The following is a 24,224-nucleotide window of genomic DNA, read 5'->3' as shown; positions in this document are numbered from 1 at the left end:
GCATAAAATTTGTGCTTGGTACCAAGCATACTCATATTTCTCTCTCTCTATATATATATATATGAGAAACATTGGTATGCTTGGTACCAAGCATAAATTTTGTACTTGGTAGTAAGGTGACACAATCTCCTCCACTCATTCAAATGGAAAACCACATTCACATGGGTTGAGGAGTACATGAGAATATACAACCATTTGAATTAGTGAAGGGGATTATGTCACCTCACTACCAAGCATAACTTTTTGTGTTTGATATCAAACATACTCATCTCTCTCTCTCTCTCTCTCTCTCTATATATATATATATATATATATATATATATATATATATATATACACACACACACACACACACATTACATATATATATAATATATATGTGTGCATGTATATGTATGCATGTGTGTGTATGTTTCTATGTAGGGGTCTATGTCTGTCTCTGTGTGTGTGTGTGTATTATATGTATATGTGTGCTTGTGTATGCATATGTGTGTGTATAGAGAGCGAGAGGGAGTGAGAGAGAGCAATATAGCATAATGCATAAAGGTGATATGCCAACTAAGGACTGAGGTGTGACATGACATAGACACACAACACCCGACAAAAACAGTTGTGACATGGCTAGACTAGGACACATAAAAATATATATTTCTCCAACGATATAAATCAACTTTAGAAACGAATTCTTTTACAACAGAAACATAAAGAATTTTTTGTTACAATTATTACCAGTCTTACCAAAGGAAGAAAGCAGTATTTATTAGAAAGCATACTTCATCGTTTTTAAATTCAGTCGTCAAATCTCAGTCTCATTGGACAGGTGATAGTCTCTAAAGGCAGAGGTTTCAACCAACATATAATACAAGGTCAAGGGCTAAAAGTAAGATTTGACTTAAAGTCACTCCTTTTCCAGCCCAAGCACAGACTCGAATCCCAATAGGATTGGCAGATAAGTCCAAACCATCCATAAGCCAGCCTGTGCTCAGGCCAAGTAGGGTTCAGCTAAACTAGTAAGACCAATTGAAAGCGGTCATCTTATTGGCAACGCAACTCACTATCAGAAAGATCAAGGCAAAGAAAGGCTGATGCACCAGGTGTAGGGCCCTTTAAAGTAGGATATATCCTTATTTTAACCATTCTACAAATGCAAATATGCAATAGTTATCATGCATCACAGGAAAGCAACATCTGTGAGCAATTTATCCCAAATCTCAAGGATCATGCATGAACTCCTATCATGTATGAAGAATTCTTTAGCAAACAAATTATTCAAAATTCGTCTTTCCATAATGCAAATTTGTATAACATGAATAATATACAGTATAATTCATGTGTGCAATCAAATCAAACATTGGGTGGAAAGATGTGATGAAACCTGGACAAAGAGGGTAACCAATCTTCTAACAGACTTCGAAAACCAGCATGGAAGCATTTGGATTAAAGAAGTGTCACCTCCAGTAGAGCAAAATATGGTATCGCGCCAACCCAAATAGTCAGAGAGCAATGACTTCCCAAATACTGTTGAGAAAGGGTCACATTCAGATATGCAAACCGAGAAAGCCATTCAACTGACATCCAATAACTAAAAATTGAAGAAAACACGTGATAATGAAAAAAGTAAAAGAACTGAAGAAACATGTAACTAGCATGGAAAATTACCATTAACAGCGTCAGAATTCAAACTACAAGCATTATCATCTTGCCCAAAACAAGCATTGACAAGTGTCCTCCAGAGTGTAGGAAAGTGCTGGAGACCAGGTCGAAGATTTTCCAAAGTGCACTGAGGAGTAAAACTACATTGCCTGTTTACACTTCCGGCACAAAGACACTTCTGCATTGGGGAAGCGGCATACATCAAGGTAGCCAAAGCAGCCATTTCTCCTCCCCCTTCAGCCATATCATCAACCGTATGTATTATTTCATCAAATTCCAAGACACTAAGATTGCTACCATGGATCATTCGACGAGACAAATTTGAACGAGCATTAGACAATGAAGCCTCATACACATGCCTCTTGTTCCTTGAAAAAAGTAACCATTTTGCCCATTGGCAATCTCCCTGAAAGGCATCGACATATTTGAATGATCTTAGGCATTTCAGCTTATTGTATGAAACAAATACTGTAAAAAAGCTATCCAGCTTCAATTTAGCACCAATTATTCAGAATACAAAAAATATGGAACAAGTATATGCAATTTTTGACAAATATGTAAGACTATAGATCAAAAAGATGCAAGCTAAAGTTTTTCAATTCTTATGATAAATTGGAGAGAAAAAAAAAACACCTTCACCTGTGCTCAACTGAAGCCATCAAACTTGCTACGGATGAACTCATGCCTCGCTTAAACCTTTTAGCCTAATGTCAGTCATACATCCACCTCATTATTTTCGCTTCAAGCTATAACATTTTTAGGATACATTTTCCTTGATTACCCAAAAGGATGATACATAAATCATGGGGTCATATAGACATCTTATTAGAAATGAGTCGTCAATAGAATTAAAATCCTAAAATCGCATCATACTCCACTAACATTTCTATTTTACAATAATCCTACTTTGCTTATATGGAAGACAAGCTTTCAATCAGATAATTGATTGATCCTGGCCCTAAGTAGTGAAAATGACCGTTCACCGGAATTTAATGTCACTACAACCTCATTTTTCCTAACAGGTCTGCTAAATTTTATTACGATATCTCTTGCAGTTGTAAGTAGTGGAAGTGATAAATCCTAGGTGTTCCTTAGTCATCATAGTGTATGACACCCTCATTCTTCTCATGGTTTTGCTAAGCTTGCACTGCACATTTTGGTTTAGACATGCTCCAAGCCATTATAAAAGAGGGCTGCATTAGTTAGTTGACAATCCGTTTGAAACCATATGTGATGAATCTTAAAGAGCATTTGTGGGGATGATCCCACTGCAACTTGCTGCATCAATGCCATCCTGTTGCGGGTAAGCATAGTTGGTTTCTTGACTGAAGGCATACCCCTGAACTGATACTGAATGTTAAAAAAAAAAAAAAGAGGGGGGGGGGGGTGCGGAAGGGGGATTCATGGCGATCTGGTAAAACACAAACCATATATATCCTTAACTACATTCATATTACTAATAGAAACATTTTTCCTAAAAGTCATTAGTCATTACAATATCTCCCTATAAAGACCCTCTCATTCACTATTTTCCCAGTCAATGTGAACCATATGTAAATATTTGAAATAAATACATTCCACTATTGCCTCTCTTGGCCCAATTGATTTTCTGAGACAATCATCTATTTTCATAGAATTTGGTCGACTGCTCCCTCCAGAAAGTGTTTTATTATACGACTTAAAACGTGTTTCCATGATTGCTTGCAGAAACTTTATACATCTGTTCTCATATATAGATACAATGTGCCTCTCCTCCATCTGATTGGCATGCTCTGATTTCTTAAACTGTTATACACTTTAGCATTCTAACCCCTCCCTCATCTTCTTAACAATTACAAACTTCAATAAGATAATAATCAGATCCAACAGCAGCATATCCTTTTTCGGCTTCTTCCTCCTTCACTAGTGTGTTTCGGTCTTCAATCTTACTGCAAATGATTTACTTAGATCTATAAAATTAAACAAACTTAAAATTAAATACACTGTCTGTTCCTCCCTACCTTACTGTAATAATAATCATAAGATTTATATTTTTGGCTTGTTTTACAATAAACTTGTAGTTTCCATTCTGTCATTTCCATACATTACCCATTTAATATAGATGACTTTGTCTGTTTTGATTACATCTAGACTTCCTCATTCCACTACCATCTCTCGTTCATGGTTGTCTAGTATCTTTAGATTATTCAAGTAACTAAACCGAAAAAGTAGTAAATGATCCAATCACAACTTCAGTAGTAGTGATAAACTTCATGTCAGTTATGAGGCTATCTTTGCTCTAGAAATATCAAAAGTTCATGTAAGACACCCACGTTAGAATTATGGCTGAAGTGTGGTTTTTGTTAATTAATTATGTTATATAAACAAATTTACAAGGTAAAAGAAGCAGGGTGTCAGATGCAATTCTCTCTCTTTCAGAACACATCCGTTCTTTCAGTTGTAAGAAAAAGAGTTTTCTGAATATCAGTTTTTACAGAATGGTTTTCTCTTACATCAAAACCATGTGTTTATAAAAATTTCATTGATGGAAAGGAAACGGATGAAGGCTAATTCTACATACTATTTACAGAAAGCAGGTTTTCTAGATGTTCAAGATATCACTTTTTACAGAGTGGCTCTCTCTTTCATCAAAACCATGTGTTTATAAATATTTCATTGATGAAAAGGAAACGGTTGAAGGCTAAGTCTACATACTAATTGCAGAAAGTTGGTCTCGATGGGAAACAAATAGAACTACAATTACTAATAAATTTCCACAGCCAAAGCATAACACCTTATCATTTTTAAATTATTTTAGAGAGGACAATCGATTTGCTTGTTATTCAAACCAAGCACCTCTAATGCTAGTAATTAGTTTATAGTGGTTAATCGAGGCCCAAAAGCAAAAGCTTTAACTGCCTCTTAGTTTTAAAGCATCATGTCCCTCCATTTTATAAACTGAGTTGCTTTACAGGATATAAACAAAATAATTATTGAAAAATAACCTGCAGTACAAAAAGAATGCAACGGAAATTATTCATAAATTGTAAACTATATGAAACAATAAAGCCTGACTACAACGGTAACGTTTTGGTGGAAAATTTTGGCTGATATTACCAAAAACTTACAGCAGCATCCAGGAGAGGAGAAAGCAAATCATCGTCCAGGTCCAAATTGCAATGATCAAGATAAAGGTCCAGCAGATTTGGCAAGTTATATTGTGTACAATGACTTACAACAAGCTTATGCAATGCTTTTCCTGCATCTTTGTGAGGTCTCCTACCAGTGTCCAAAACAGCTAGATCAAGAGAGCTCATAGTTGGTTCGTTAACAATTCTACACTTATCAATGGTCAAGCCTGCACGAGCAAGGAGAGGTATGATATCTGTAGTATTCTCCCAATAGTCTTTTAGAAAGATAAATTTCCTGGCCAGTTCCAGCTCTACGAGCATTTTCAACCATGATGAACATGTATTTACCACTGGAGATGTGAAAATCTTAACATCAGGGATATCCATGCACACAGGCTCTAGCTCTTCAGCAGCGCAAATATACATTGCATGATCAGGAAACTTGGAACAAGTTTCTGTATTTGTCGAAATTTGTGAACTGTTCAGATTAATTTCAAGACTGCCCTCTGATAACAGAGATGTCGGAATCGCATCCAAGAGTTTGCAGACCTGTTCCCAATTACTGCGACACATATGATATTCAAGTTGGGATTCCCATGCGACATGAACTTCAACATGCAAAGGCTGATCGAGCACTATCTGCATTTAAAAACCCATTTTATGTCAAGCTTGGGGAAGATTTCTTGAAGTATGTAGAAGAGGTTCCCAAAATAAGGTCTAACCTAGCTGTATCCAAGTCATACAGCAGTTACTATTGAAACTCACGTCAATTTCATATGTTTACAAAGTAATGAAACTATAAGAGAAGAATACAAAATGGAATTTAAAATTCAAAGGTGCTCTATCATGCCTCCCAGACAGAGGATACAAATGGACATATTACTCTTCTACATTGTCCAATTTTGTATCTAACTTTTTTTTCCCTTTTCTCTTGTAGACAGCTTCATCATCCATTTAACATATGAATACGGATATCGTAGTGCTAGAACAATGAGCTATTGAAACACATATCACAATATGCTGAATATGGCAAATTGCATACATATATTTCAAGAACATCAACTTCAGTATAATGCAATAGCTAATTTTAAATTTTTAAAGTTTTAACCAATTTATACAATTTTGATATTACATAAGAATAAAAATAAAAAATTATAGGTATAGCTCCAGACCTTCGTCATATTCGTTAGTATCTAACAAGTATTCGCCTGTAGTTTGGGCTGCTTATGGTTTTATATCTGCCGCAGCTTGGGTTGCTTATGGTTTCATATCTGTCGTAGCTTGGGCTGCTTATGGTTTCATATCTGGCAAATATGCTACTAAGCTACAATGTTCGTTATAGAAGTACATGATATCCACTCACAATCGGTCCCAACACAACCTTGCCCCATTATAAGGAGATTCTCAATGGCCGTTGTAATAAGAGGGGAATATCTCAGCCAAAAGTCCTAATTTAGGACCTCTAGCTTTTCAATTTTCTGCCTGCTTTAATCTCTGATTCAATTTGGTTCAAAAGTTTGATATAACCTCAACCATTGTTTCAAAAAACAAAGATAGTGACGGGATTCGAAGGAGAAAAAATTGCCTAAAGTGCTTGGTTTATCTACTATCCATTTAGGTATAAGAAACTTAATGTGTCATGACAAGGAGATCTTGAAATACACAAGAGCAAAAAACAAAACCCTTTGATCTCATAAAACCATTTTTCTCCATTCTTGTTAATAACTATCATTTACTGAGTTGAAATGGAAGTGCTCAGTCAGAAAGCAAAATTATTAAATGAAAAGAGAGACAAAAAGAAAAAGAAGACGGAAAAGAAAATCCTAATAAATTTTCTCATTTGATTTCTCCATGTTCTCCATGGAAACATAGTCATGAGCATACTTTCCAATTAGGCATTCTGTAAGTTTAGTTGGCTATTTGTTTGGCTCCGCTGCTACACCTCACAAAGGAATCTCTTTCAATTTTATAAGACTGATGCCTAGTGAAACCGCATTCACTCCAAGTTTAAAAGGCCCATTGACTATCCAATTTCAACACTATAGGTGAAGGGTTTTGGGCTCTGTTTTATCAGTGAGGGATTTTCTCCATCCACCGAAATCCTAAAGCACAAACACCTCTGCCCATTAAAGTGTTGAAAATAGAGTAGGCCACTACGCCCGCTGACCCACTTCTAAACTCGTCCCTGATAACACTAAAAATCTAACATTTACAACATGGAACAAGAACACTTATCACTTATATATAATGGCTAGTGATGTCATGGTTTTAAATGTTGGACATAGTGGCCGACATTGCGGCTTTGACACTAAACAACCACGATATAGTGTTGCTTAAGGCGAAAATCAATTATGGATTCATATAAGTGACATATATAAGTGACATATAAGGCATATCGAAAAAAGCGAGCGCCGAGCGCTATATCTGGCTTAAAATAGCACCTGATTTGAGCTGTTTAAAACAGTCTTATTGGCTTCGAGTATTACTTTGAAAACCTGACCCGACCTGACTTATATGACCCTATTCCTAATATCTCTCATTCAGGGCAAAGTTTTGCCCCAAATCCATTGTGATCCAAACTCAGAATTCCGCTATCTCCCAGCTTCGATTTCGACATCAAAGCCATCAATTGTTTCTCTCTCCCTCCCTCCCTCTTTTTCAAGCACAATTGGAGGTTTGATAGAAACTAGGGTTCCAAGGCTTCGACGACTCTCTTCGAGGCTCTCTACTTAAACTTAGGTTTTAATTTAAGTTGTCTTCTTGAATTTGGGGATTAATAGCATATTTTATGCAACGTCTAGTGTATTTAAAAGGGTTGTTAATTGAGATGTATTTCTTTTCATAATCTAGCTTCTGCGCTACTTTAAAGTTTAAATTTGTATGTCCCTTTCATTTTATTTCATTTCATTGAGAGCAATTGGCTTGCGGATGTATGATGCTACTATCTAATGAAATCATAAAAAGATATGATTTCATTTAAGTCGAGATATTGTTGGTTACGATATTGTTTTCTTTACATTAGATATTTAGGTTAGAATATAGAATTCATTAAGTATGCTTACATTGCATTCATTAGATTTATATATATTATATATATATATATATATATATATATTATATACTATATATAATATATATATATATATATATATATATTATATATATATATATATTATATAATATATATATATTATATATATATTATATATATATATATATAATATATTATATAATATATATATATATATTATATATATTATATATATATATATATATATATATATATGTTCATCATTTGATATAGCAACCCATATTTAGAATATATCCCCCGACATATCCCTGATTTCCTCTATCCGACATGAATTTTCGTCGTCCGACATCCAACATTTAAAACCTTGAGTGTTGTAGAAATCAATTTTGAGCACATTATGACTTTTTAACCTAATCGATTGTATATACACTTATCATTTATCAAGCTAACATTTTTTTAGGAATTGCATCGGTATTGAAAGACAACTAAGAGACAAGAAGTTCCATCAAATAAGTAATCAAAATTTTAAAGTGTGGTGAACCTTACATTCACTAAATTAAGTTTATGTTGAATTCTGAGCCAGCAATTAAGGCAAAAGATGGATTTCCCATGAAACATAGAAGGCTGCTAAGAATGAAGACTTACCCTATTAGCCAGGCAGTTAAGCTCTTGACACAGCAAAGAGGTGAGGAGCCTTGTAAATTTCTTAAACTAGAGAGTGTGCGTGTATATACTAGGTGGGATCACTGCACATGATCAAATATATTGATTGTTTCTTTGGATTTATTTCTAGCTAGGCAATTAAGCTCTTGACAGGGCAAAGAGGTGGGAAGCCTTGCAAATTTCCTTAACTAGTGTGTGTATACTAGGTAGGATTACTGTATGTAGTCAGATATCTTGATTGTTTCTTTGAATTTATTTCTTTAATATAACTGGGTTGCGAAAAATTTTATGGTTATCATAAACTAACTTTTCCACATAACCAACAAATATTACAATAAGTAGGTTTAGCAAAAATAAAATGCAGTTTATGGTATATAGTGTATATATTAGAGAATGAAAATAAAAACATATTATCATGTTTCAATTCAACTAAACCATTATTGTTTCTCATGAATCATAGGGTTTAAAAACATAATTTGAAGGCTAAAAATAGACTAATCAAATATATTGTGATTTATAATTTTATCTATAGTAAATCGCATCATAAGAAGAATAGGAAATCCACAAACTGATGTTGTGACTAATGCACACCAAATATTTCTTTAACATGAACACATAACTGACTTTTTAAATAGTTTCATCTCACAGCCAAGACAATGTAGGGAATCTAAATTGTCCTCTCATGTTTGACGTTATTATAAGCCATTTGTGTGCTCATGTTCATAAGAAAAGTGTACTATATACACAATATTATATAATGATTTACTAAACAATATTATTCGCGATTGATTGCGAAAGACTTTTCGCTTGGTTGATAATCTCCACTAAAGTACTAACTTAACTTGTTTTTAACAATGGTAAGTAACATTTTGCATTTAGTAATTCAAATATCATTACGTGTTCAGTATATGCAATATATAATGGGAAAAGATCCAAGAATATAATATGTAAGTATAAAAAAATTCTAAGAGTATAAAAAAATAAAAAGTTTTAAATTATGTAATAGAACTTCACATCCAAATTATATAAAATTCATAAAATCTTAAAGAAACTATGTGTATATTAGAATGTATGAAAAACTTTTCAATTACAAATGAAAGAAATGATATATGAAGACTTTGGTCCATTTTGTTTGGCACAATTCAGCAAATTATAAAGGAACTATTTTTACTTTCAAGTGTTTTTCTAGTATGTGTCTTTAAGGCATATGTTAAGAAGTATTAAATGCTTCCAGTTAAATAAATTATCATAGATACATGTGTAAAGTTTCATAATTTTAACTTTTTACGAAAATTGAATTCTAGTCATCTGCATGCAAAAATTTAATATATTTTAGGGTTTTTAGATATTAGTCCCTTAAATCATAGGTGTTTTGATATTCGTCCCTTAAATCTTCATATGATATTAGTCCGTCAAATACCATTAGTGTGGTGAAATTAGTCCCCCTATTAACTATTCCGTTCAAAGCACTTAACTATTGCCAGATAATCATACTCCTTTTAAAAGTACGAGTTCGGAAAAATCTTTCTATGACCAATATTACCCTTAGGTATTTTTAATATTACATTGTTATCCTAATCTATTCTAATTATCTTATCTTCTTTGAATTGGTAACAAAATGATTTATTACATTGTTATCCTAATCTATTCTAATTATCTTATCTTCTTTGAATTGGTAACAAAATGATTTATTCTTATCATAATGAGACCTATTCTAATTATCTTATCTTCTTTGAATTGGTAACAAAATGATTTATTCTTATCATAATGAGACTTAACATGTTATTGGATAAAATATATATGTTTCATATAATTCAAATCTTTTACTTATTTCAATTTGTAGAGAAATCTAAAAAATAATGCTAGCTAACATCTAAAAGTTTTTGGACTTTGTAAAAAAATATTCTCCAAGTTTTTTAAATTACAAAAACACACCTACAAATTCAAAATTTTATTAAAGCATCTTAAAAATTATAAATTTTACTTATCTCAATTCAATGAGAAATCTGAAAAATATATGCTAACTAGAAACTGGAAGTTTTTGACTTTGAAAAAAATATCTTGTAAGTTTTAAAAACTACAAAAACACCCCTAAAATTTTAAATTTTATAAAACACACCTTGAAAATGTCAAACTTATAAACATACTAAAAACCTACAAATAACACAAACAACCCCCAAAAATTTATGAAATTTACAATACACACTCTAATTTTTTTTACAAAGTACAAAATAAAACCTTCAAAATTATAAAATTTATAAAAATCCTGATAATTTCTGACCTAACAGTACATTAAAAATATAGTAATTATAAATATTCTCTGCATAATTTATAATTTATAGAAAACACCCTTAAAGTTTTAAAATTAGAAACAAACATTTAAAATTCAAAATTTACAAAAAACACCCTTAAAATTTTAAATTTATTAGTAAATTAAAAGCATATGAAGTATTAATAGTCTATAAACAATTTACAATCTGTAAAAAAGACCTATAAGTTTAAAAAATTACGATAAGTCCTTAAAATTCATAATTTACAAAAAAACTCTATGAGAATTTCTAACCTATAGACACAAATGAATATGCAAAACTACTAACCCCTAGAAAATTAAAATTTTGTAAAAAATATCATACACATTTTAAAAGTATAGGTTTAGGAAAAAATGTTCATGGTAAATATTACCTATAACTTTTTTAAAAAGAACATAACTAATTAAAAATCTATTAAATCTAAAATTTAAAAAAAAAATACCCTTAAAGTTTAGTACATTGCAAATTACCCTCCAAAGTTTGAAATTTTTTAATGATTTTTTTATAATTTCTTGATTTCAATGTAATGTTTAATAGTTTTGTGTATTTGTAAATTATAAAATTTAGAGTGTTTTTTTACATTTTTTAAAACTTTTAAGGGTGTCTATTTTGTAGTTTTCTAAATTTTCATTGTGTTTTCAGTGTAATGCACATACACATACACATCAACTAATGATGATATTAAAAAATAAGTCGTTCTTAAGATTATTATACCATAATTAAGTATGCACATCACTAATCCTGTTTTATTCCATAGTTACCATATCAAATTAGTAACTAAAATAATAATTATTTATGTTTAAATTAGGATGATTATAATTGGTCACCCACTATAAAAATTTTATGAAAATATATACCTTATTTTCTATAGCTATCTGCATTGTCCATGTAAATTTTATAAATTAGTTTTTAATTTAATATATTAAATTATTTTTCCTTTGTAGAAATTTTTTCTGACTTTTAGACTGTTTAATCACTATACCACCATTCTAGCATAGAAAGCACCTCACTCTAAATGGCTTCAAGCTAATGTTTAAGTTTCACTGAAGTATATACTATTGTTACTATGTGTATATATTTTTTAAGAAAATCATGTCAACACTTTTTAAATAGAAGAGAACATTCTAACCTCTGATATTATAAAAATTAAATATAGCCAATTGAATGTTTAGCAAAAGAGAACTTACATCAGAAAAGTGTGGATAATAAGATAAAGAGGAAAGGTAATAGCATTGTAAATAGTACTATATATAGCAAACTACAATGTTAACCTATTTTGTGGAGCCCAATTACTGGTATAAGCATCGATGTTTCCATATATATACTTTATAATTTATTAAAAAGGATCATATAATCTTATATAATAAAATTGATTTAATATTAAATAGTAATATCATTGTAATAATATCATGAGTTGGGCCATATCCCTTCTGAGTTCTTGTTAGTGAACTGCGGCATTCTAATGCCTTGTGTCCGACCTTCCGACATTTAAAACAAGATCCCCGGAATTTGTGCTGCTGACTTTCTCTCTGGTCCTGTTGGGATCCCTTCTTATAAATAATAAAATTGATTTAATATTAAATAGTAATATCATTGTAATAATATCATTATTAGAAAAAATTCTTCAAGAATCGATATGCATTTTACGGTATATAAGCTATGCACTCTAAAATCTTTTGTTTTTATAGAGCCAAAAAGTTTGAATACGAGCATCTAACATGCTGCTTTAACAACAACAAAATCCACTTAGGAGATATGGATATTCTAGATGAGTTATGTATCCTATATATAATACAATTTTCCTAGACAAGTGAGTTATAATAGCATTTTTCGTTCACATCGTTTTGGGTAATATTTAATAGAGACCTTGCATCAAAGAAAAAAATTATATTTAGAACACATGGCGAAATATATCATAATATCTCTGTTCTAATTTCGTAAGAAAATATATTCTTCATACTTTCAGTTTTACTTCTATGATACAGAGAATGAGCTATAAAATTAAATAAGAATATTAAATATTATAAATATGAGCAAAACACCAACTAAAAGTTAACATGAATATGAGTCAAATCACAACTAAAAATTTAATGAACATATTACAAGTAAATTCATATAAAAAAAATTTTGTGAATTGAATGATCACCCATCTTTTGAACACTTCAAGATATTAATAAATAGAGATATTGTACTAAATTAATATGTTTATAACTCACAAATAGTAGATTACGTAGCCTCAGTCTGGGTTAAAGAAAACAATGACAATATTTTATTTGAGAGAGATTATTGAGCTGATGATCAATCCCACAAAAACTTTATTTTTTTTATTTTTACTTTATTTTTATCAATTTAAATAATCATGATATTCAATCATGTACATCTCAACTCATGATATTTAACCATGTGCATTGCACGTGCACCTCAACTAGTTGGTAACAAATGGATGGGTAATTACCAAATAACCTTTTGTTTTAATTCCCCCAAATCTAGTTTTTTTTCCTCTTCCCCCTTCCACCACTTCCTCCTTCGCTTATAGTTTCAATCTAATATATTATTAAAGTTTGTTGACGGGTTGTAGGGGGGTTTCTTGATGAGGCTACAAGGTGAGACTGTGATTTCAATAAGGGTTTGATGGGTGGTAGTGTTTGAGAGGCAGCATAGTGAAAATTTGATCCTACAATGGAGTTTAGGATCTCTAAGCATGAATGTGTTGTTGTTGTTGATTGTGTTAGAGGGAATGAATGAGTTTTTGTCGCTGTGGTTTGTGGTAAAAAAAAGAGGGGAGGAAGAGAAGAGTTTGACTTTAGAATTATGAAGATAAAGAAGACAAGAAGAAGCCATGGATTATGAGCTTGAGATGGGGGTATTTTGAATTTCTAGATAGTACTCATTAGGTAAGAGCTTATTACTCTTTTGATGAAGACATTTTGGGTTATATTCCTCTTCTTATTTTAAGAAGGTAAAAGTTGAAAGAAGTAAAGGCCGATAAATTGTTTAGAATCAAGGGGATGAAAAGAAGAATGTGAGGGGCTGAAATAAGTTCGGGTTTCGGTTTGTGTTAAACCGGCTTTGAGGTTTTTAAGTGGGTATAAGTTAAAAATAATAATGAGTTTGGCTTATAATCAGAGGGGTATAATGGTCTACCCATCCAAAAAGTAAACGGAATTTTCCTCGAAAGTATAACGCCAACTATTTACAGAGACTAATATCAACACACTAATGGTAGCAAAGGGAATAATATCAAATTATGAAGATTTGAGAGACTAATATCAAAAAACATATGATGTAAGAGACTAATATCTAAAATCCTCTATAATTTAAGAAACATAAAAGCAAACAAGTATTTTGTCTGTGTGAGCACGGATGAGTCTTACATAGTGAATGCCTCAAAACCACCCACGTAACTATTCAATTTGAGAGAACCCCCTTAAGTTTGGACATATTATTGATAATCACACTACCCTGAAAATTGGAGAAACTCCCCTCAACTATGGCATGTCTAACAACCCCCTCTAAATCTTTCACAATTTTCTCACCAAACCCACTGATGTTATTTTAAAATGTAAAATGACTAAAATATCCTTTGAAAAATCAACCCCTTTAGTTAGAAATCACCAACTGGTGAAAAAAATTTGATTAACTTACAATACTTTTTTCCCTCTTTCTCCTATCTTTCCCTTATCTAAAAAAGATCAAAGTAATTTTTACGATTGAGGTGTATTTTTGTCTTTTTCAGTAACCTACTTATCATTGTCATGCTAGACCTAACAACAGTGTTACTTTCAGGGTGAAAAATGAGAAGAGTTCATGAGGGCTTCTCGAACTTTTAAACTTGAGAGGGTTTATCTACAATATGCTCAAACTTAAAGGCGGTTTCTCAAATTAAAATAGTTGATAGGAGTTTTCTTAAATACATCTCATATTTAAGGGAGGTTAAGTGAAAAACGTTTAGCTATCAACAGTATATGCTTAAGCTTGAGGGAAGTTTTCTCAAATTAAAATAGTTGAGGGTTTTCCCAAATTGATCCATGATTTTATCTGGAGAAGTTCTCTATATGAATTTTTCTTTTAATTTTTATATTTGAATATACGATTATGCGATTTTTTAAAATATGGATAGTTATAATCTGATAAGGATTATAAAATATTTTATTAGTAGAATTTTCTAATTATTAATAATTTTAATTTGATGAGGACTCTTTGGTGAATATATTTCTATATTTAAATATATCATTATAAGGTTTTTATTAAAATATGGATAGTTATAATCTAATAAGAATTATAAATATTTAGATTTGAGGGGTTAATTTCAAAGTATGAAAGATTAAGAGTACAAATATCGAAAAACCATCTAAATTTCAAATCATGATTTATCCACTTCGACTTAGATTTCATAGACTCATCGGGGTCCATGAAGATGATTGCATGGGTTTGCTCCTTACACAATAGTTCCGCATTCACTTACTCTTCTTGACTTTTCTAGAATAAAGTTCTGTTAACTGTGAAAAGCTCTCTCCTAGGCCTAAGGGTCTCAAACCAACTATTCCTATTGCCAAAGAAAAATCTCAAATCTCATTCTCTTGTCACCATCTTGCTATGTAAGTATTAGAATTTTCTAATTATGGATAATTGTACTTTAATGAGAACCATTAGGTGAATATAAGATTTAGTGTCCACTTGTCATCTTTTGATAAGATAGAAAGACGTGTACTTATTATGATCATTGTTTTAAATATCAGCCGATAATCGATATTATCGGCCGAGTTATCGGATTTAAGAGCTCTCCGCTAGGATAAGTTGGTTTTGTAATCGGTTATCGTTTTGAAGAATTTACCGGCGAGTTATCAGCGTTATCGGCACTTATCGGCCGATAAGTAAGGCTTTTTTATCGGGATTATCGGTCGGGCATTTTGAGTTGGATTGTTGAGTTTTTAAACCTGACCCGACCCGCTTTCTACAATTAGTTAGTGATTCTAAACATGATGATTTATATTTTGGTATGTTTATATTTCATTAAGCATGGTTAGATTATATTTTTTAGTTATTATATTATATATATACATCATCCAGTATATCACTCCGATAAATACTACTTATCCCCGATATATCCCGATTTTCGCTATCCGATAAGGATTTTGACCGTCCGATAAATCCCCGATAATCGATATTTAAAACCTTGCTTATGATGTGACACATGTCAGCTTTTTGTGCCTTTTTGATATGTCACATGTTAATTTTTGGTGTATTTGGAGGTTCCACCAATTTAAGGATCACTAAATTTGTACACATTATTCTATAATATTTTTATATTTGAAACACATTCTTCTATAACCAATTTTGGTAGTTTCACTAGTTTTCTTTAAAAATTACCAAGTTCAACTTTGAAGTAGGTTATGAATGAAATTTCACAACTGAATTCTATTACTACTATTACGCTTGTATTGGCAAATTGGATGCACATCTAATAGGATTACAAGCTTTTCACAATCCCTACTAGTTAAAACGTTATACTTAAAAAAATTTAAGATTTCCTTTTTATAAGATAAATTATAATTTGTTTCAAAATCTACAAATCTTTTTACTGATGGCAACTTAGTAAATTTTAACCAAAATCTCTTTCTCTAATATGCCAAATCTTCGCTTTCTTTCAAAATTCACTATCTTATTAATATTATATCCTCGTTTGAATTTTTTTAAAGAAATTTTACCTAAAACGTAATCAAGTTTTCAATTACTTTCTATTTTTATTAATAAAATATTAAATAAGTTAAGGATGTAATATCCAAAAGACTGCAGGATAATATTGATTATGAAAAGTTGTTTTCAAATTCATACTTTTAAAAGGAATATGATATGATATATATAAATAGACATATGATACATATATACAAACATACATACATATATAAGAGAGAGAACATGGATCAATAAATTGAGGAGAATGAAGAAAATAAGAGCTAAAAAGAGCCTCAAGAGAAGCACAACTCAACAAGCCCAAAAGTTCCCAAGCGAAGGCCAAGAGAAGCCCAGGATAAATTGAAGCAAAAATGACCAAGATAGCTCAACGATGTAGTGTTGTAAAGTCTTTCAAGTTGAAGTGTGCAATATGATTTTGTTTTGATCCATCCATAAATCATATAGGATTGTTCTTCTTTCAATTATGAATTCAACAAATCAAGTTTGAGTCAAATCAGAGTTGTAGAACTCAAGATGCGGCTGTTTTAGTGAACCAGTGGCAGAATTATAAACATCTTAAAATCTGTGCAGAATTTTCAAGCCTTGCACCGTATGGCCAAAAATTGCTTTATTAGAGTGCAAGTTTGATTCGAGGGCTGATGTTGTTTTATGTAATCTATAAATAGAGGTATAGACTACAGAGTATGGGTGAGGTGTGAAAAATTTTGTAAATCCTCTTTAGAGGATAGGAGGGTATTATTTTGTGCCTTCCAAATATTTTGAAATTTTAATTTTGCAACAAAAATAAAAAATTTCTTTTTTAAAATTTATTATGTGTTTTTAGTTGCTAAATTTTTCTTTCTTAATTAGGATTGCATATTAGCTGATATTTAATTTCTTTTATTCATGTCTTGAAAGACTTTACAACATCGATGAGCTATCTTGGTGATCTTTGCTTTAATTTTTCATGGGCTTCTCTTGGCCTTCACTTGGGATCTTTTGGGCTTGTTATTTTCTTGCTTCATTAGTTTTAGATAGTTTCATTTTCATGCTTAGATAGTTAGTTTATTTTTTGCTTTTTATTTGTTTTTTATAATTAGTTTCTTTTATTGTCCTTTTATTCATGTTTACTTTTATAATTAAATTAGGAATTAAAAATAATGTGTGGCTAAATTCCTTAGTATAATTAGGATATAAGAAAACTATTATAACTTCTATATTAGATTGCTCTTTCTTATGCCTTAATTATATATGTATATATATACAGAGAGAGAGAGAGAGGTGAGCTGATAGTGCAAAAAAAATTTTGCACAGTCCTTACGTATCGGCATCTAATTTGTTAAAATCAATTAGGACCTTTATAGAGATATATTACGGTTATCTAGGTTTTATTTGTAAATTACATTATGAGTGGACTTAAGCATAAATTATCTCCCAAATCCTTCTCTCCCTTCCTCATGCTCACGCGTTTTTGTTCATTCAAAGAATTCAGCCCACCGAAAACCCAAGCTTTCCCTTCTCAAACTATTTTAAATCCTCTACAGAGAAACATTTCATTCATCTAATTCAGACATGGTATGAACTTGCAACAATGTTATTGTAACTGATTTAAGACTCATTAAATAGAAAACACTATATTGTTTATGATTTTCATGGACTCTTCTGCATATTTCGGGAAGAGCTTGGGTCTTGGGTTAGGGATTCTCAACAAGGATGAAAAATGCCAAAGGAAGAGGGAGAAAGATATGAGAAACCATTTACAAATAAGTCCACATGAAATAATTGGCATGAAATGACAATTCATTTTATTAAATGACCTACCGAGTATAATCATGTGATGAGGTCCACCATAAAGTCACATTGTAAAGTATGGACCTCACCTCTTTATTTCTTGATAGCTCATTTTGCTAAATGAGTCACCACCTCACAATCATTAATCCATTTTTATCCATTAGATTTGCTTTGATATTCGTGTTAGCATGTGATAACATCTTCTAGATAGCATTGATGTCTATTATATGCCAACACAAATCTCAAAGCAAATCTAATTGATAAAAAGGTTAGTGGATAAAGCCTTCAATCACTTAAATTAATTCTACCTTTACCTCCTCCTTCCCTCCCTCCCTCCTTATATCTCTCTATACCAATATATAAAGACATATCAAGGGCACAATATTTTATTGGAACGGAGAATAATTCATCCATTTCATTGTTATTTCAAGAGCATAATGGTAATTTCAGCCTAAAGTTTTTATCTCCACATTTAGATGCGTAATTCAAGAGAAAAAAACATTGCATGTGAAGATAAGACGATGAGAGAAAGCTCTTTCAATTTTAAAAGAATTATTTTATATCTTTTTGCTAGGCTCTATAAGCTCCATAAGAGAACAATTTTTATATTAGACTCAACTTTTTAATTAATTGAAATATGTTTTTATAAGTAGAAGCAGTAGGTAGCTACCTTGCCTTACATTAAAAAGAAGTTAACAAAACAAACCCAAACAAGTACAAAATTTGCCTCATACAAAAAAAAAACTGCCCCAAACTAATTGAGATTAAAACCTTTATTCCTTTATACTTTATGAAACTCTCGGCATCGAAATTCAAAAATAGCTCTTTATACAAGAATTAGGATAAATTATGTTTTAATGTTTATAGCACATGCATGTGCAATAATGCTATATATATATATACACACACACACACACATATACATATGGGAAAATGGATATATTTAGTACCAAGCACAAATTTTTTACTTGGTAGTGAGGTGGCACATTCTCATCCACACATTCAAATGCGGGGACCACATTCACATAGGTTGGATAATTAAATGGTGGTCATTTTCAAGTGCATTCACATAGGTTGGATAATTAAATGGTGGTCATTTTCAAGTGAGAATAATTTGAATGGGTAAATAGAAGTGAGCCACCTCACTATCAAGCAAAAAGTTTGTGTTTGGTACCAAACATATATATATATAGGGGAAAATGCTTTCAGCCCCCAAATTCGTAACAAATATGCTTCCCCCTCCCAAGACTTTTTCAACGCTCTAAAAACCCCCAAATTCGTAATAACTATGCTCTGAGCCCCCAAAACACAAAGCCCAAGAATTTTACACAGGTAAAGACTATAATACCTATTCTCTCTCTAATATTATATTCATAATAACCATACAATCCCTCCTCTCTCCCTCTTCCTTCCCCACCATTTTTGCCCTAGCCCCCTCCGTCCCTTCTGCAACCCTTGTGGTGGCCGAAGCTCCTCTCCGGTCTCACGCCTCGACCCCTCGCCTCTGCTCGCTGAGATCCTCCGTGTCCACCGCTGATCCCAGCGCGGCGTCCGCTCGACCCCTCGGCCTTTGCTCGCCGAGAATATTTCATGAAGCTCAGAACCTCAACCTTAACCTGTCCCTGCAGTTTGGGCCTCGTCCCGATCACGCACGAGTTTTCTCGTGTAACTATTGCAGACAGACTTTTTACAGCACCCAAGCTCTTGGAGGACACCAGAATGCACACAAGCTGGAGCGCAACCTAGCGAAGAAGAGCAGAGAGATGGCTAATGATTGAATTGATCTCGTAATGACACGTGCGAACTTGATGTTTCTTTGTAGCTTCTGAAGCTAATGCATCTAGATTTACTAGCAACAGAGTTTCTTCCTGTCACATGTTTTCTTTTTGGGATCTTTTTCTTTTTTTTATTTTCCCCCTTCAAAATAAGTTTTCCTGTTCGAAAAAGAATGCCTCTTCTCTCTTGCATTAACGGTATTTTCTTTCTTCACGTTTAATATACATGTACCCAATGATAGTTATCTTTTCTATTTGCAGATAAGGTTACGGTTGTTAAGGTTACGGGTTGTTAAGATTACGGGTTGCTTGTTAAGGTTACGAGTTGCTTGTTAAGGTTACAGTTTGCTTGTTAAGGTTATGCGTTGATTGTGAAGATTAAGTTTAACAACCAACCCGTAACCTTAACAACCAACCTGTAACCTTAACAATCAACGTGTAACATTCATAACCAACGTGTAACCTTAACAAGCAAACCCGTAACCTTCACAAGCAACTCGTAAAACCTTCATAAAAATAAAAAAAAGGAAGGAAATAGAAAAAAAAAAGCTTTAATTTTTTGTACTTCTACTATAATAATTCATAACTTCATAAAATAAAAAGCAGTAACAATTCTATACTTTTCTTCAGAAAATTCTAAAAAGCAGTAACAATTCTATACTTTTCTTCAGAAAATTCATGCTTACAGCACCACATAAAACTGTGCAATGTATGATTACTTTCATTTTACCACTCAACACTCACTGAGGAGGTGGACTGCCATGGTTTTGAGACCGTTGACAGGGTAGAGGAAGAAGACGATGATGCATACATTTGTTTTAGGTAGTGGGAGTGAGCTAGATTTTGTAATAATATTTCACTTTTAATTTTAATGAAATTTCCAAAAGCCAAACGATTTTATGTGTTGGTTGTTAAAGTTACAGGTTGCTTGTTAAGGTTACACGTTGGTTGTTAAGGTTACGTGTTGGTTGTTAAAGTTATACGCGTTGGTTGTTAAGGTTTCGGGTTGCTTGTTAAGGTTACGCGTTGGTTGTTAATGTTACGAATTTTTAAAAGCCAAACGATTTACGTGTTGGTTGTTAAGGTTACAGGTTGCTTGTTAAGGTTATACGTTGGTTGTTAAGGTCACGTGTTGATTGTTAAAGTTATACGCGTTGGTTGTTAAGGTTTTGGGTTGCTTGTTAAGGTTACACGTTGGTTGTTAAGGTTACGTGTTGGTTGTTAAAGTTATACGCGTTGGTTGTTAAGGTTTCGGGTTGCTTATTAAGGTTACGCGTTGGTTGTTAAGGTTACGAATTTTCAAAAGCCAAACGATTTACGTGTTGGTTGTTAAGGTTACAGGTTGCTTGTTAAGGTTATACGTTGGTTGTTAAGGTCACGTGTTGATTGTTAAAGTTATACGCGTTGGTTGTTAAGGTTTGGCCCCTGGTAGTGAGATGGCTCATTTTAATCCACTTATTTGGATGGTCCCCATTTGAACATGAGTGGTTAAAAATAAGCTACATCGCTACCAACGATACCCATATTCCTTATATATATAAAGAACACAATAGATGAGTCAGTAGCCCTGGTAGTGAGATGGCTCATTTTAATCCACTTATTTGGATGGTCCCCATTTGAACATGAGTGGTTAAAAATAAGCTACATCGCTACCAACGATACCCATATTCCTTATATATATAAAGAACACAATAGATGAGTCAGTAGGTCACAGTAGCAGGTGGAGTCAAGGCTAAGATCAGAAGGTCCAAGTAGATTAGGTAGTAGTTGAAACCCTAGGTGTTGAGGTTAGTGATGATTGAGAATAGATCTGGGAGAGTGTTGCGGATCTGGACTCATATGAAGGTAAAAAAAAAGAGGAGAATTGGTAGCGATGAATCTATTGGCAACGAGAAGATCTAGATCCAAGGCAAAAACGAAAGGGAGAAGATCCAATTGGAGGCGATTCAGGTCGCTGCTAGAGGAGATCCAATCAAAGGCAATTACGATGTTGGTAATGAATGGCGTTGTCGTAGGTAGTGGCTATGATAATCATCGCAGGCAAGAACAGTTGCGCTGGCCGGGGGTGACCGTGCAAGAGACGGAGGTTGAGGTCACTGTAACAGAGACAGTGATAAGAGAAAATGTTAGGATTAGAGTTTTGTGGATTGTATGATTGTATGGCAGAGATTAGTTTGATCTTAGGATGGAGGCCTTAGGAATTAGGATTGAACCATATTTCATACAACTGTTCTGATACAACCTTATAAAATACTCTAATAGATTATTAATTTGAGGAGTAAGATATAAAGATACAACCAGATAATAACTCAATGCAGGTTCATACCCACTAACCCAACTAAACAATACTAAATCTATATATATACACACTACATATAAAAGAGAATATGGGTGTTAAAACTTTTAATTTCTCAATACATCTTCAAAGTTCATCTAACGATGCCCTTCAATTAATAAATTCATGACATAACCAATCCACTACTACAATATTAAATGTAAAGTATCATTATGATTGAAAATGGGTTCTCTGCCTAAGAAACTATTTGTTTCAGTGATTAGGTGATTTTTCAAATATTATCACCTTGAATTAACACAAAATATTCAGAATCAATGATGAGCATGTTAGTAAAAGGATGAGACTAATTAAGGCATTCTTAAGAGAATAAATCTCTTCATCTTCCNCCCAAAAAAAAAAAAAAACCCCACCCCCCAAACAAAAAATTACTCTCATCTTTCAATTCAAACTCCCTTCATCTTCTCATCTCATAGCCGAAAGAAACTTTCAAATTCATTTACAATTACCCCTCTCCCTTCTCCCTCCTCTTACAAATCACTCTACGATCAAAATGTGAAAATGTCTCTCCTCCAAAGCTTCCCTTTTCTCCTCAGCGTCCCTCTCTCATCAAGGCTAACGACCTCCCCTGTAAAAATCCAAATTCTCTCCAATCCCTCTTACCACCGCCCTCAGGGATTGTGGTGTTAGCCTCACAGATTGCTGGATCACAATGGCATAGTCCTAATCATACTATGACGAGATCGCACTTTTCTTTAAAAATGATGTATCACACCTAGGCCTCGACTGCTGAAGGATAGGGAAACATCACACATCGTTGCTGGCCGTTAAGGCTCAACCACATCAAATTTACGGATGTGAAAGGGAATAGCTTGGTGGATTTTATGATGCCACGACGACAGGACAGCGACATCTCTGTTGAGACAGATGTTGGTCTTCGGATGGATGAATAATTAGAAGTTTAGTGGTTTATAGTGAGGTTTGTTTGCTTATGAGAGATATGATTAGTATGTAATGTTATTAATGAGATCTTATTTTATTAGAACTGAAATACTATAATGAACAATTTAAGGCAATTTTAATTGAAAGGCTTAAGAAGATGTTTGGTTTGCTCGAAGGATTGCAAAGGCAATGCATGCAAGTGGAAGATTTTGTATCAATTGCGTAATTTCATGTCAATAAACACGTTTGTCACATTAGAATATAATTGTAATAGTTTTGAAGTGCAAAGGAAACTTTGTAATTTTCATAGTTAACTCCTAACGGAAACCCTAACACTCTAAACTGAACATCTATAACTACATTTGCAAAAAAATTTGTAATCTTCTAACACAAAATCTAAGTAACTACATCAACAATGTCTACAACAATACTACAATTGCATATATGTTATAGTTACAGTGAACTAATTAACTCCTAAACAATCTAATCTTAAAAAAATCAAGATCACAAAAACTAAAGGAAACTACTCTTACATAAAATATACTTTATTTTCTATCATTATATTTCATTCGTAAGGTAACAAATAAAGTTCTTGGAGGGAAAAGGGGGTTAATATGATAAATCCAACAAAGTTCAAGGGGTTTATACGAAATTAACACTTACTTTAATATATATGGAAATTTTATTTGTACTTAATTTGAATGTTGAATGCTAAATTAAAGTCTAAATAAGACTAATATATATAAATTATATTTTAACGCTGATCAAGGTTATCAATAGCAAATAGTCTCGCGTAGTGATGAGGCATCGCTAAGGCTGTTTAGGGCTATTGCGGTAAAAAGCGCAAAGTTAAATAGCGGTCTGATTTAGATATGTATAAATATTCAAAAAAATTAAAGAAAAAACTAGAAAATTTAAAAGTGCATATGTGGTGATTTAAAGACATCTTAAACATGAAATGGACATCTAGTCGTTACATAA

The 24,224-nt window shown here is 32.4% G+C and overlaps 1 protein-coding gene across 1 annotated transcript in view; it reads right to left on the bottom strand.

The window, feature by feature from the left end:
• The window catches only part of LOC109827450, a 66,670-nt gene that overhangs the window by 26,781 nt on the left and 15,665 nt on the right, over positions 1–24,224 (bottom strand). Inside the window, exons 11-13 of the mRNA XM_020394459.1 lie at positions 4,761–5,402; positions 1,660–2,059; positions 1,376–1,518 (exon numbers count right to left, since the gene is read on the bottom strand). Coding sequence (XP_020250048.1) covers positions 1,376–1,518; positions 1,660–2,059; positions 4,761–5,402 — 1,185 coding nt within the window. The remainder of the gene's footprint in view (positions 1–1,375; positions 1,519–1,659; positions 2,060–4,760; positions 5,403–24,224) is intronic.

Source organism: Asparagus officinalis, chromosome 1 (assembly GCF_001876935.1).
Source record: "Asparagus officinalis chromosome 1, Aspof.V1, whole genome shotgun sequence".
In the NCBI taxonomy this organism is placed as follows: domain Eukaryota; kingdom Viridiplantae; phylum Streptophyta; class Magnoliopsida; order Asparagales; family Asparagaceae; genus Asparagus; species Asparagus officinalis.
The sequence above is the reverse complement of the archived record's forward strand: the minus strand, read 5'-3'. Positions and strand labels throughout refer to the sequence as shown.